Source organism: Eufriesea mexicana, unplaced genomic scaffold (genome assembly GCF_001483705.2).
Source record: "Eufriesea mexicana isolate 0111107269 unplaced genomic scaffold, ASM148370v2 scaffold92, whole genome shotgun sequence".
Taxonomy (NCBI): Eukaryota; Metazoa; Arthropoda; class Insecta; order Hymenoptera; family Apidae; genus Eufriesea; species Eufriesea mexicana.
This window is the reverse complement of record NW_016908266.1, coordinates 509,113-524,325: the sequence shown is the minus strand read 5'-3', so window position 1 is coordinate 524,325 and position 15,213 is coordinate 509,113. Positions and strand designations below refer to the sequence as shown.

The 15,213-nt window shown below is 33.7% G+C and overlaps 3 protein-coding genes across 7 annotated transcripts in view; 2 read left to right on the top strand and 1 right to left on the bottom strand.

The window, feature by feature from the left end:
- Positions 1-2,151: 2,151 nt before the first annotated feature.
- Positions 2,152-6,878, top strand: LOC108554877 (TBC1 domain family member 5 homolog A). Of its 2 annotated transcripts, none has more exons than XM_017910286.1 (8): positions 2,152-2,322; positions 4,999-5,172; positions 5,451-5,594; positions 5,739-5,942; positions 6,046-6,255; positions 6,339-6,591; positions 6,663-6,735; positions 6,800-6,878. In XM_017910286.1, the coding sequence occupies exons 2-8, from the start codon at positions 5,127-5,129 to the stop codon at positions 6,803-6,805; spliced, it is 936 nt and encodes a 311-aa protein (XP_017765775.1). In that variant the 5' UTR covers positions 2,152-2,322; positions 4,999-5,126; the 3' UTR covers positions 6,806-6,878. The 2 variants fall into 2 exon arrangements, with proteins under 2 accessions (XP_017765775.1, XP_017765774.1); XM_017910285.1 differs by having other exon boundaries at positions 2,152-2,593.
- A 108-nt stretch (positions 6,879-6,986) lies between these two features.
- On the bottom strand, positions 6,987-8,852 carry Cisd2 (CDGSH iron sulfur domain 2). 2 transcript variants are annotated; one of them, XM_017910289.1, is made up of 5 exons: positions 8,754-8,852; positions 8,490-8,584; positions 8,104-8,220; positions 7,768-7,863; positions 6,987-7,042 (listed from the first exon to the last, which is right to left on the bottom strand). In XM_017910289.1, exons 1-4 carry the CDS (start codon positions 8,848-8,850, stop codon positions 7,774-7,776), a joined length of 399 nt encoding a protein of 132 aa, XP_017765778.1. In that variant the 5' UTR covers positions 8,851-8,852; the 3' UTR covers positions 6,987-7,042; positions 7,768-7,773. The 2 variants fall into 2 exon arrangements, with proteins under 2 accessions (XP_017765778.1, XP_017765777.1); XM_017910288.1 differs by lacking the exon at positions 6,987-7,042 and having other exon boundaries at positions 7,629-7,863.
- Positions 8,853-9,392: 540 nt separating this feature from the next.
- Positions 9,393-15,213, top strand: part of Efa6 (Exchange factor for Arf 6) — a 104,823-nt gene continuing 99,002 nt past the window's right edge. For 2 of the 3 annotated variants that reach the window (XM_017910299.1, XM_017910296.1), the window contains exon 1: positions 9,393-10,108. In XM_017910299.1, coding sequence (XP_017765788.1) covers positions 9,974-10,108 — 135 coding nt within the window. In that variant the 5' untranslated portion in view covers positions 9,393-9,973. The remainder of the gene's footprint in view (positions 10,109-15,213) is intronic. The other variant, XM_017910298.1, reaches the window with a different exon arrangement.

Genomic DNA, 15,213 nt, shown 5'->3' with positions numbered 1-15,213 from the left:
AACCAGAAGCGTTTACATTTATCTTGCATTCCAGATCTTATCGGTCACATGTTTGGAATAAAAAAAGGATAGGTCTCACAGTTCATTCCAAGGTGTCTTGTTCATGGCACTTTAATGTGTGAGACAGAGTTATTTTTTTAATACAACAGTTAGAAAAATGAATCAAATTTCAAGTAATTTTAATACATTTAGTTCTTTCATTTTTCTTAAACAAAATTCTAATTATTACTATCTGAAAATTCCAAATCAAAAATCAATTACCGTTTGCTGATTTTGCTTTTTATATCAATTGATAAAAATAATTGTACAATTATTACCTACTTATGAAACACCCTATATAGCAGACTGAAACTTTCAAGGTAGCAGCTATTTCACAGAACAATGCGGTTATTTACTATAGATAATCCTCCAATTTACTCAGTAGGGAAAAGAACTTTAAAATTTGATGATTTCTTGCAGAGATAATTCAATAGATAATTGAAATTGTTTTGGATATATCTCAACGAAACTCGTATAGTCAGGAAAATCTTCGATCCAGCGAGCATGGATTAATCAGCGCGTGGATAAATGAGGAGAGAATATAAGCAGGTATGCAGTGGCCTCCTGCCTTTCAAGTTTATTCGATGACGTATAAAATCCCGCAGGGTAAAACGCCTGTGACGTACGCTCGTACGATTCCCTTCGTTACGTCTTTAATCTCGTTGTTACCGGTTTTTGCTGTAGGATATCGATCACATGCAAGTTGAGCAGTGGGAATTTCTGCATACGTGCATCTATTCCTGGAATGTGAGCAGGTAGTATACTTTAATGTAGATAAGAGTCAACGTGTGATTATCTTGATAGCTGTACCGTTCAATGAGGATCCAGATATTATATAATGAAAATCCTCCTTAATTGAGCGACATGAGAAACTCCGATCTCGAATGTTGTGTTTGTAACTTCAGGTGCTTGTTTGACTTGAGCAGAGAAATATGTAGGTCGCTGTAATGAAGTTTGGATAACTGTAAGATGTCTTTAGGATTCTCCAAATTCTTTACTGCCAGGTAAATCCACGTACGATTGAATACCGTATTCCAAAAAAGTGTTTTAAGCTAACAGTAAACGTTGAAATATAAAACTATTTCATAAGATACTAAAATTACTATATTTGACTCTGCACGGTAGTCAAATTGCGCTTAACCGATAGAATTTGATAACTTGCGGTCGTACGTAGATCTACAATATATATGTTTACATCATCGATTTCATTAGACAAGCGTATCATTCCACCTTTCAGCGAAAATTTCATTTCATCGAGGCGACAGCAAATTGTCGACATAAAATTTTATATTTTTCTTATGCTTCGATAAATATTTGCCAAACTACTTATTTTAACTCCATTAACATTCAGAATCAAACACGGCTCAAGACAGTTTACTTAAAAACGAGCTAAAAAAAGAACCAGAAGAGATGCCATTACTCTCGATGCGAAATTCGTTCTCAAGGATTGATCCTAACCTTTTTTTACGGTTACCGGTTATATTAAAATTTCTTATCTTCTAATTGTACACTTATACAAATAATGACTCGTTCAAACGGACTGATAAGTAGCTACTATCGAATTACCTTTAAGATTTGTTCACTTTGTTTTCTCTTGCTTTGCTTTTATACATGCCGCGCACAATTCTAGCCCTCTCTTTCGTCGTCTGTCACTATTACATACCTCTCCAGTCGCGTAGAACGTGCAGTATGCTGTTGCTCTCAAGGGAAGAAACAACTCGTTGTGCGGTGTAGGTTACTTCGCGTGGACATTTCAATCTGAAATTGTCAGTTTGTCAGACAGCGTGGAATAGAAGAGTAACGTGCGGCTCGATCGATAAAAATTAGCAAATAATTAAAAATTCGATTACCACGTGTCATAATCGTTAAAAACTTGTGTTCTATTATTAAAAACGAAGTATACCTCGAGTACGACTAAGATGACTATAGCATAAATATTTCGATCGTGACTGTAGCATAATGAAATTTCACTAATAATAGTGTAACTCGCATGTGATGCGTGTGACACGTAACAAGTGAGACATATTCAATAAAATTTGTTCATTTTTGAAATTCATCGTGAAAATTTCGAACAGTTGACAATCGGATACGAGTTTATTTAAATGTTACTACTCACTGTGGATAATAACTCGTAACTGGTAACGATTGTGTAATTACTGGTGCTCAAGGCATCGAGCAGTGTTTATTTCTTAAAACTTGACGCGTGTCAAGGAAATATACATCAGATTTTAGCCGTTTGCCGAAGTATCGTGTAAAAAGCAGTTGAGAGTTGAGAAGTGAACGGTGAGTGAGACAATTTGTGTACGAACATTTTCTTAGAAGGAACAAGGATAATTGTAATGCAATTGATCGTGGGATGCTGTAATTGCGTGAGTTATCGGTGCAATCGTCACCGAACCGTAAATTCGCGTGTGACAGATCGTACAACGATTATTCTTCGAGTTTTACCGCCTGCCCCTATTTCTTGGTCTCTTTCCTAAATGCATAGCGATTCTTCACCAAACGATTGCAAATAGGGAAAAAGTGGAACATTCTACTTTCACGTTCGACAAAGGTATGCACTTTTAGAGCGTGTATTATACATCGAGAAATAGGTTAATCCATCGTTCTAGATCGATCTTTTTATCGATTAGGATTATACGCCATCTTTTTGTCTGTGACTTACTTTATCAGAATCGATGAAATAATTACGATTGTCAGTTGTAAATCCTTCATTGCAACGTGACGTATACAAAATACGTCGAGAAGTCTCGTTTTGTCGGCACGGTCACTTAGCACGTATGATAAAAAAATAGCACGGTAATTGGATACCGTAATTATCGACATTATCGTTGAACAATTCCGTGTGAAATTGCGATAATTTTTTTCTTTTTCGTATTTCGTCTGTGTGAAACGATAGATAAAGTACAAGTAAATAAAGTTAAAGAGGAAAAGTTATAGAGAAAATAGAAGGTCAAAGACTAAACGAACAACAATAAACGTCCTCTTTTTTTTTTTAAATAAAAAGTTGTTTGAACGTTATTGCTTACCTCTCTTGTCGAAAACTTTAAAATTATATTTTACAAATTTTGATTGCGTTCAAGATATACCTATAAAAATTGCAAAAGTTAATATTTTGTTTTGCCTGTCATGTTACAACAATAACAATTGAATTAAATGATTTTCAACCTATAACAGTGATATATTAATGTAATTGATCGTCTTCATTTTCACGGATAGTTAAATACTTGCAAATCATTCTGCGATTATATTCTATTTCTTGTTCGATGTGCTCGTAGCGTGGTTATGAATAATAATATAAAAATGTCAGCAACTAGTGAAATCTGAAAAAGAGATTTATGTAATCTTCTCTCATAGCTGAATTTATAAGAATCTGGCACGTGTACATTCTCGTAGGATTTCCATAATGATTATGTCTGAAATTAGGGACAATCTCTGTTAAAAAGGACCTTTACATTCTTGGCACGGTAATATGTCGACGCGACGAAAGAAAATCTAAAGTGACAGGTATGTGCGCGCGCAACATTCCAATTCCATTGCCGCGCTTTCATGGCGAATTGTAGCGCTTTTCGTGTTTTACTTTGAACAGCATGATAACAATTTTGTTATGCATGCAAACGAGATTTTTATGAAAACTTCTTTTCGCCTTACACAAGTATAAAGAGTAGTCAGTATAATACGTAACAACGGAATAATGTATGTATGTAAAGTAAAATTAGTTAGGATCCATTGGAAAATTCCCTTGAACGGAGTGAATAATATGGCAGTCTTTTATAACATACTAATTCGATTGCTCGATATATTTTATGCAAAATAAAATATTTGTACATGTAAAATAAAAACGAAAAATGATTATAGAGTGATTGAAATAGAGCAAAAATATTTGAGCAATCTTTTTCTTTAGATTTTTTTTACAGATGATGTCATTGTAGATATAAGATATTATAGGTTATGGAAAAGTATACAGTACGCAGTAAGTGACTTGTATAGACAAGTATAGAGAAGTATAAAGAATAATTGAATCTTTTTTATTTATTTATGGGTAGCAGACATTTTCGACATGAAGTTCAAGGAGAAAGAAAAATCGTGTGACAAGTTAAATAGCTCAATTGATCTGACAAATGGAACCTAACAGGTCGAATTTATGTGCATTAAATTCAATTATTCGAATCTTCTTTTTATGCTTTTTAAAAGTACAATTTGTGCTCATACACATTTGTATCTATGTCATTTTAACTGTATAATTATACAAAGTCGGAGAAAAAAATAAAAATATATAGATGGCGTTAATTTTAAATAATTAAAATTAAGTAGAAAATAATGATAAGATATTCAATTAGTCTCATAAACATACGTTCGTTAAACAAAATCCTTTTTAGTTCAGCAAATTAATATTTTTACATTGCTACTATCAGTATACACAATCATGAAAATTTAATAATTGCTTAAATAAAGAATATATAATTACATCGATCAATTACTGATAATTTAATAAATAAATTTTACCTATAATTCTTATTTTTATTTCTCACGAATTTTAATGATAATATAATATCATGAAACTTACATTTATGTTTCTGAATAATTGAATTTGAAGTATTAAAGTAGCATGTAAATATAAAGAAAAATATCATTTCAAAAAATTTAAGACAAGAAATCTAAAGAAATCAATTATTGAACAAAAAATTATTTTGTTATGCATATTATAGTACTTCTGTATAATAGAAATTTATATACATATTTAATAAAATACATACAAATTAATTATTCACCCTGTCTATTAACTGTTCGAGTAAATATATTTATTTAACTCACGGAAGCCATTGTTAGTAGCACTAAGATGGCGTCATACAATGAAAAATGTATTTATTTGTCTAGTTTATCTAAGATAACAGATAAAACGATTAATAGGTGGGGGTTTGTTCTGAAATCGATAATTGCGATTAATCTTGATTTCAGGTTCGATTCTACCATAGGGATTAAGACGTGAGGAGCGATAATAACCGGGACAAGAAGTGTGTGTAGAAACGTAATAGTGGTCTCTCCGAATTCAAAGTGTAAAACAGGAATTGACAGAAAGAATAAAAATGCTTCAGTTACCAGTGATCGCTGTTTTGATGATATCGATATTCGGTAAGGTGGAACTTCAGCGTGGATGATCATATGAAATGCGTATTTAAATGCGATACTTTAACCATAGATAGCGTATTGTCAGAATTTTAAACGACCAAACTAACTATAGATTTATCAAAATATACATGATTCCTTTATTTTTAATGTCAGTCTTGAAAGTTTGAAAAATGGAAAGAAATCTAAATAAAAGTAGTGTTTGCCATCATTTGATATATTTAATAATATATTATTTATGTACACCTTTTGTATTAATGACGTCAAAATTGTTTTGTTATTAGTTGGCAGTGTGTCTCCAGTACTGCAACAAGAAGGCCATGATAGCAACGTGAACGTAGTACACTTAGACGAAACAACCGCTAATTTGGATAATAATAGTAGCAAAGTGGACAAACCTTCGATAAACACGGCGAACGATGCGAAAAGTAAATAAAATAAAATTTTTTAACACTTGAACCTTTTACTTGTATCTACTCGATATAAGGTCAATATTTGTTTTACATAATGTACTTTAACGGTGGTACAAGTTATTACCGTAAGGGAATAATTTATTGTTCTTTAAAATATAGAAACTGTAAACGTAACAAATAAGTCTATGTTAGTGAAGAATTCATCCAGCATAAACGAAACCACGGTCGGGGGGGATAAAGAAATAAAAAATGAAAAGCAAAATTGCACTTCCAAGAAGGAACAAGACGATATGCTGGGCTGTCATGTAACACCAGCCGATGAAGACAATGATATTGAGCGAAATACAACGTTAAATAGTACAGGTATGTGTAATGTAAACTTTAAATAAAATTATAAAGTTATATGGAACTGAATTACTTGTATGTTTTTCTTGAATTCTTGTATGACTTTTTTTTTTTTCATAAGATCCTTCGATAAATACTACAGTTGCTACGAATAGCAAGACTGAAGCCACTACGGAATCTCAGGTAACAAACGTTCCTCCTCATAAGGACGAAGAAGAAAATGGCGGGAAGAATATGGAAACCAGTCAAAATAATACGCAGACCACAAATCAAGTATCTTACGACGTTGTGTCTGCTGAGACGAATCACACCGCGGATACTAATAATTCAGGTATAAAAATGTATTTTGGTAATTTATTATATGTTCTACAGATTACAAATATTAAATATTATATAAATATTATTGTGTTGTAGATTCAAGCACGAATTCAAAACACGATCTTAATACTAGTGAAGAATCGATTAATACTGTACCGCCGTTATTAGACGATAAAGTTGAGGCAAGCATGGGTTCCGAAAATATTGAAGCTGTAAAATCTGTCGATCAAGTAGATAATAACAATAAGCATATGCCTTCAGGAATTATAGCGTTAGTTACTGCGATCAGTTTTGCTGTAGCAATTGCATTGGTATATATTGGAATGATTGTTTGGAGGCGATATATCGAGTGAGTATTAAAATACAGTATTATTTGAATATTTAATAACAGTTTTATTCAATATTACTCTTGTATTTTAGATATAGGTATGGACATCGAGAGTTACTCGTTAATGAACTAGAATTTGATACTAATGATTTACGTCATTTTGAGGTAAGTATGTTATTGATTACAGTCGAACGTAACATTTATAATCAATTTATTGTACACATTACAGCTGTGATTTCGGGAAAGCAGTAACCTGCAGAGAAGAAAAAAACTAAATGATTCACAGCTAAAGCTGATACTATGTAACTATTGAAGATTCATTGATCTGTGATACTAAGGACATGCATTGTGTCTAACAGTCAAGACACCAAATATATTTGGATAATATTATACATTTCTTGTAATGTAACTGTTTTATATACACTATGTATACAATCCACTTTTTTCAACATGTTGATCGTTTTTCCTTCTCCTGTAGAAATTAAAATAGTGTTACTGTGCTATCATGTATATTTTTTTGAGGTAATTGTGATGCGCGGATCGTTTAATAGATGACGTAGGATTTTAAATATCAATTAAATGTTTTACAGAGAGCTAAGGGTGCTAGAATAATATCTAACAGTTTTCTTTGATGTTAGTATAATGATATTCTTTATTATTTTGTAGTATTTGGAACCATTGAAAATGTATATTATAAATTAAATCTTTATGGTAACTATCATCATTTACGTTTTCCACCTGTTTTTACAATATGTGTGACAAGTATGTAAATATTTTTAGTTAAATAAACTGGTGAATTATTTTTGTAAGTAATGTATCTTCGTTTTTGAATGTAAACAATTGAATTAAGATAAAATAATCATGACATTATGCTTTGAATTATGCATTTAAAAGGATAAAATTAATTATACACATTTTAACTTACTTGATTAGAAACAGAGTACATTTCCATAATAATTATTTATTTATTCATAAATTCAATAAATCACATTTTAAAAAATAGTTACAAGTAATAAATATATATTTTGTATTATATATTTAATTCTGTTCTGTTCTTTTACTAATTTCCAACATTTCTCTACACTAATATTTGTTAGTTTATAAAGTACTCAAATCATTGAAGAAACATCTCTTTTAATGGGTATTTATAACATCATAAATGACATGTATATACAATAATCTTTACGTATTAATTACCTCACATTAATTATTCTTCCTTGTAATCACAAGAGGTCCCACATTATCATTCATTTCCTGATTATGAGGTCCATGGGAGCCATCACAATATGGCCACTGAAATAGCAAAGTTTATTTAATTTACTATTAGCGACAATTTCCATCTGTTTATCAATACTAATATTTTTCATAAATATAATTAGTGCATGAAAAGATCATGATTACATAACATGCATTTAAATGACTCATAAACTTATTCTTGGATATTCTTAATATAAGACAGTTACGAACTAGATCTAAAATCTTTACAGTAAATGTGAGTATAATAAATAAAATTAAAAGATGAAAGTAACTTACATTTTGAGATCTCCAACAACGACAAAATGCAGTTTTCTCACTTATATCTTCTATATCAACTATCTCTACCACTTTATTTTCATCTTTCTTTATGGAAAGATTTACACGTCCACATGGCTGTAACCATAATTAACAAGAATAAATGATAAAACGTACTGACAATGATAAGATAAGTAAGATGAATTCTTTGATACACATATATATTTCATAGATATAAAATTATAAATTCGTATAAAAAATAGTAGTAACATTGATTTAAAAAAAGTATGAAAAACGAAAATATTTAAAGTAATAATGTTACATAATCGACAAAAGAAAAAAGTAAAATGCATCGTAACTCAGAATCTTAACGTCCTTGGTATTCTAGTATTAGATAAATTACTTACCGGACCTCTAGCCTTTGGACAGAATGCTTTGTATGACATATAACCGAGACCCGCTAATAATGCGGATGGCGGAATTAAAGCAAACCAGTCTCGTACTATGTGAAAAGAAAAAAGCGTCATGTACTCGTATTATTTGTAAAATTGCTGAATAGAAAGTAGCACAGTAGTAACTTGCAGTGTCACGTTTCAAATGTTGTTTCTTATATTCAATATGATTTTGCTAGATTATTAAATATATAGTAAACATATTATTTAATTTCTTACTTCCAAGTCGAAACCATCCTCCTATAGAATCTGGAATAGGTAAACCAGCTAAATAATTCGGAATAGATACTTTGACGAGATGTGCCACTGGCAACATGATTGCTATCACTACTACTGTAGTCAACTTACGATTTCAAACAGAACTAAATTTTATTCGGTACATTTGAATGTTCGACTATTTTTTGAAATCATGAAAACAAGTATGCGAGTTAAGAATACTTCTACACATATTTGTATACTACAATATTTAAAGTATATGCTTGGCATATGACAACTTTCAAATATATTATACTATTAGGAAATTATTGTAATATCAAATAAAATATTACTAACTGTACTTTCTCAAAATTCAAAATTCTTGAGAGCAATTTTATTTCTTTTGCATCCAGTATATTTACATTATTTGTATATTCGATTTTTTAAATTGTATATATATACATATATACATATATTCTACATAACAAATTTAGATATTGCAAATACATGGAAACTTTTGAAATCACAAAAATCGTATAATTTTCTAAAATGCGATAATTAATGTAAAATAATAAAATAAAAAGTATAGGTATATGCATATACATTTTTTAAGTTGAATATTTCTAATTGCATTGTTGCCGGCAGATTTTGACTAACGTAGTAAAAGAGGTGAAGGACCGGTGGGGTCCGTGAGATGCCTTGTAGGTGGCGCCATCCAGTCGCGAGGCGTTCGCCGGGCAGGGTGGAGGTGGCTGCGTCGTCCGCAAGGATACGTGGTCGGTTGCCGCGACGCCGCCGCGGTTCGCGCAAGCACAGGTACGAAGTGCGCGCGTTTTCGAGGCGGTATCACGAAAAGCGCAGGAGTGGCGTTTCTACGTATCGTTCCGATATCACTGCTACGGTCCATCGTTGACGTGCAGTGAGTAGTAGGAGGTTCGTGGCATCGGTGGAAAGAGAGGAAAGACCAAGAAAGAAGAGGGAAGGAAAGAGATAGAGCGCGGTTCTATCGCGCGGTGCAGTGCGAAAAGTGTTCGCGAAGGGGGCCCTTGCTTCCTCCCGTGTGTAGGTGTGCGTGCGTGTGCCAAGAGCGAGAGCACGTAAGAACGTTAACTAGTGACACACGGTGCTGGAAAAGGGAGAGAGAAAGACGAATAAACACGGACCGCCGGATAATACTTGTGTACGGTGTGCGGGTTTCGTGAAGGTGCGTCAAATGACAGTGAGGTGATCAATGTGCTCGAAACATGGCTGAGGAGCTGGTGGTCACCCTGAACCGCGGCGACTCGTCCGGATTCGGGTTTTCGCTCCTCGGTACCGCGGGTTTGCCGCACGTCATCTACGACATCGTTGAGAATTCGCCGGCAGCGAAGAGCGGCAAGGTGAGTACTGGCTTCGATCGTATTTTCTGTACATTCGCATTACCTATCGCTTGGTACCACAGCCAAAGAGAGAAGTTCGAGGACGGTCAAAGGTGGAGTTATGGAAAGAGCAACCCCAGTTCTGCGTATACGTGTGTAACGCGTATACGTTACGCGCTCGTCCGAGAATCCTGCGAACGCGAAAGGCCTCAAAATAACGCCCGGTGTATATCGACCCGTGTTATTATCACGAGCACCCTCTGTCGCCCTGTCTGTTTCTTGACCTCTGATTACTTTTTATTCTCACGCTTTGCGAACCGTGCTGCTAGTGCTTCTTGTATATACACCCGTCTTAACGTCGACGGTACAGGGATGCTGATTGGCTGGGTGGGATCGGTTTAACGGCCACATTCCAGCCTGTCGGTCGGTTCCTCTGTCCGTGTGCTCTCTCTCTCCTTTCCTTTTTCCCTCTCTCTATATCTGTCTTTCTCTTTCTTTTTCTCTTTCCTGTTTCCTGAGGAACGTATCCCTTCTCGGCGATCATACCAATCGGAAAATTTGAATTGAGAGAGCTGGCCCCTTTGTGCGTCCCTGCGATCCTCTTAAACCTATCTCTTTTTATCCATTTTTTCTATTTTCCTGGGCATTTTTTTTCAATACAGTGATGTTTATGTCCTAGAAAAGCAAAGCTATTTTATTTTGCACGAACGGTAGACCAAATCTAGAGCACCGTATTTGATGTACGATTATCTCGAGTTATTTTGAATTATTTGGAACTTTTTTCTAGCTTCCTTACGTTTCGCATATATTTTCTATTTTTTTATTTTTTTTTTTTTATCTCGAATGTTTTAATAACGCAATTCGTCACACGTATATTGCAGTGATTTCTCGCGTTTTTATCGTAATAGAAATTATTTGATCAACATTAGAAGAAGCATATTACCTCTTTAAAATTACAAATAATTACACAACGTGACATTATTCATATTAAAGAAATGAAAACACGTAATGGATTAACGTCATGGATGACTTTGACTCATCGAAAATTTTTTCCCCCGTTCACGCAAGCGCGTCGTTATGCGATCGCTAATTTTTTTCGCGGTACCTGGTAAATTTGCAAATCGAATGCACTCATCCCCTCTCACTCTTTCATTTTCTATTGCCCCTTCTCCCGCAGTTTCCCAGTTTTAGCGCAGAATAGATCGATTGCTTTGTTGGAACTGGTTTCCGATACCGACCACGTTAAAAGATGCGAATTTCGAATAGCAAATGCAGAATAGATTAACCGTCGTCGTGTGGACCAGTTTCGAACGAGCTCGTGTGCTGCGACGGCGAGAGGGAGCCGTTGAGGGAAAAGCTTAACGGTTATTAAGAATGGCGTATCATTCTGTAATTATTGAACGGACTAATGTGTAATCATTTTCGAAAATTTTTAATGAACGTTTCTCCGAATATTCAAATTGTTTTCTTTTTAATAATAATTGGTGATATAGGTAGACGTGTTTATAGGTTAGTTTCGGAGGGACACGTATATCTCTACGTGTGTTCGAAGCGTGCCACATCCGAGCAATCAAAGCGAGTGTCTCAAAAACTGCGGGGCGCGCATGCGCGTGACTTTTTGTATTCTGCATAACTGTCATTCGCGAGAAGAATGCGTGTAACAAAGGAGCGGCCGGTCATTACGCGTGATTGGAATGTGTCACTGTATACACTGTCCCTTTTTCCCTTTTCCACTTTTGTTTTCGCAATTCTTAAGGTTCTATTAAGCAGAGTGGTGTAACCGAAATATATGCGTTTTAATATCGCGTTATTATTCCCGTATTATGACATAATTTGCGAACGATGATATAGAAATACTATTCGTTCTACAAACATTAGACTCTCAAGTAGTATTCCTATCTTTTAAGTTTCTTAGTGATTCTGATACATTCTTATTATTTTTTTAAACATTTTAATTTAAGTTTGAGTAGATTTCTCTTATCAGTTTCGAGTTGTGACTTTTTTCGTGAGCCATTTATACCTTAAACCGATACAGGTCTTTATCTTGTCCCGAATTATTCAAACATTTCCACTTTAACCATCCCAAAAACATCGTATACCAGGAAATAGAGGAAACAAATCGGCGAGTATATATTGACATATACTATACCTTAATCGAATAATCTGACTGCCTTAAAATAAATTATCCAAGCTTTTTTATATTTATACCGCTTTATAGAATTATAATTAAATATGATAATAATAAAAATAATACAAATTTGTGTACATATAATCTTTCAACGTACAATATAGACAGTTAGTCACAGTTTATCGGTACAAGCGCAACTAGATAAAACTTTGATCGGCGATTAAAGTTTTGCATAATTATCGTTGACTGTCAGTGGTATTGAAATTTTCTCTGTGAGACGTTCGAGATACGTTATCGTGCGGAATTTATTTCGTTGGCCAGGTTTAGCGAGACTGCAAAGACGAAACCCGACGAACTGGATTATTTCTTTTTTTTAATTAATATGGCAGCGTCGCGGGCCACGAAAGCAGGTTAGGCCACTATATCGGTAGCCACTCAAGATTCATTGTTCGACCGGTACAAAGACCGCGTAATACATTTAGCATTGTTCCCGCGGGACTGCACGGCTGGATTTTAAAAATTGTTTTTTCTCACGAGGTCGCTGCAGTCGACATCGGATCGAGCTAGAACGGTTGCCATTTGACGGATCATTGATAAATTTCATGCATAATGAATGATTTTTCTTTTGTTTATTTTGGATCTAATTGTTGCAAGACTTTATGACTATATTAAATTTAATAACGAGAGAAATGTTATTTTAAATGATATTTAATTAATGATTATAGATATAGTAATGGTATAGTAATTAGTAAAATATTTATAAATCAGACAGATTAAATATTTACACATATTTAATATGCAGTGAATATATTAAATTATGGTATACTTATTTCATAATTTATTATTTAAAAAACATTGCAATAATAAAAAATATATAATTAATGATTACAGATATGTTAAAGTTATATTGATTAATAGGACATTTGTAAACTAAATAGATAAGATATCTACATGTATTTAGAGTATTATACATATACTAAATTATGGATTATTTGCCATATAATTTATTATATAAAAAATACTAATTAAAATGGATTGAGCATATAATACATGGTAATTAATGAATGATATTGCAACAACGATAGTGGTTAGAGTGAGTAATGTCATACTATTGGATGGGGAGTATATGAAGCAGGAGTAATAATGGTGGCACAAGAGCTATCAATTTTGAATGTGTATTTAAATATAGTGCACACAGATGATCAAAATTAGGATTATGCGTGGAAAATAAATTTGCACATATAATCATCTCTTTATTCGAATAAAGCTCATTGTTAGCATAAATTCTGACGCTTACGCCATACTTTTGGTACCTATAAAAGATGTACATGTGGTTTTGACAAATTTAAATTTAGTATCTTAGATTTGTTTTGATCATAATTTTGCTTCCCTTCCTGATATTAAAAATATGTTTATTTTTGTTTATTGGAAAAATAGCTTCTAACATAAGTGACTAATAATTGAGTTAGCTGGATGACGATTGTGTAAATATATTCGTTAGATAATTTTATATTGGGACAATGAACAACGTTAACGGACGTTGAATATGAATGCTTTACGCGATGAGTCTATTATGAATATTGTAATTAAGTCAACCGGTTCTTTGAAGATGCAACTTACAGATGACGTCACAAGATAAAATGGTTTGCCAGTGTTTATAATTATTCAATCATCTGCTTTCATTGAACATAAAAAAATGTTTAATTTAAATAAAAAACGTAGATAATCTGAAAGCTTGGAAACAAGTTCAACTTTATCTAACAATATCTATTCAATAAGAAGTACAGAACAAAAATTCAAATAAACATGAATTTCAAATATCCAGTCTAATTAAAGCAAGCTTGTATTTAACGAAACAAAATTTATATTTCATTTAATAAAAGAAAATTTATTGTAAACATAAATTCCAGCAAACAGGATAACCCATGAGTCAAGCTGCAATCATATATATCAATCAAAACCTTTCATAAAGTGGAAGAACGAGTGATCATAAACAATAGTTAAAATAGAAAATCCGATCAGCGACGTAATTCCTCGAGTACTCCCAACTCTTATCAACAACTAGAAAAAAACCACATACGTATATTCGTACGCGAAATGCGTTAACAAGCTTCCTTTTATCATCGATCGTTTCCACGTCTAAGACGCCATATTTCTTTTCACCATTTTCGATTCACATGTCTGATCAACCTAACCTCCGTTCAGACCGCGAAATTAATTTCCAGCGATCCGTTCCCGGTAATTGAATAGTGCATAAAAATATGTACACTAGATAAGAAGCACGCAAATGCACTTGCAAAAACAGATGCAAATGAATAAGGTTATGTTCTTCCGTTTATTCGTGGAACCTCGTTCTGCTGTTTTTTCTTAATCCTTTCTCTCTCGCCGGCGATAATTTCTTGATTAGCGAACCTAACCCCTTTAACCGCGTCGGTCGAACACTTATTATACAGCACGATACACACGAGCGATAGAACAGGGGATAATACACGAAGTCCACAGGGGAGAAACGTGATAAGTCATTCTTCGTCCGTTTTCCACAGGGGAACAATTTTTACGTTCAATGCGATGTTAATTAATCCTACATTGTCATAGCTGTCTTATTTGGTTTTCGTTACGGGGCTAAATACAACGTGATGCTTGAATTCTTTCCTCCGAACGTTGTGAAAGCGTAGATTATCGTGATCTTGTTCAGGTTAGATTTTGCTTAGATTGACGCACGATTTTATCGGCCTGTAGAAAGTTTCGAAAGTATTAACATTCGTAACTACGTTTCATTACAAAATTTTGTGGATTTATTACCTGTTTTTGAGAAGTTTGTATCTGTGTATTACCGTGCCGCTTCTGCGTCCCGCTGTGGGCCATCTTGCCATTCTGTCGGGCCTGTGGCTTCTGCGCTTACGGATTGCGCCGCTGCTGCTAGTGGTGGGGGTATTCTTTTGTCCACACGGGCACCAGTTGATGCCTGGGTTCAATCTGTATCGAGAGATACACGACG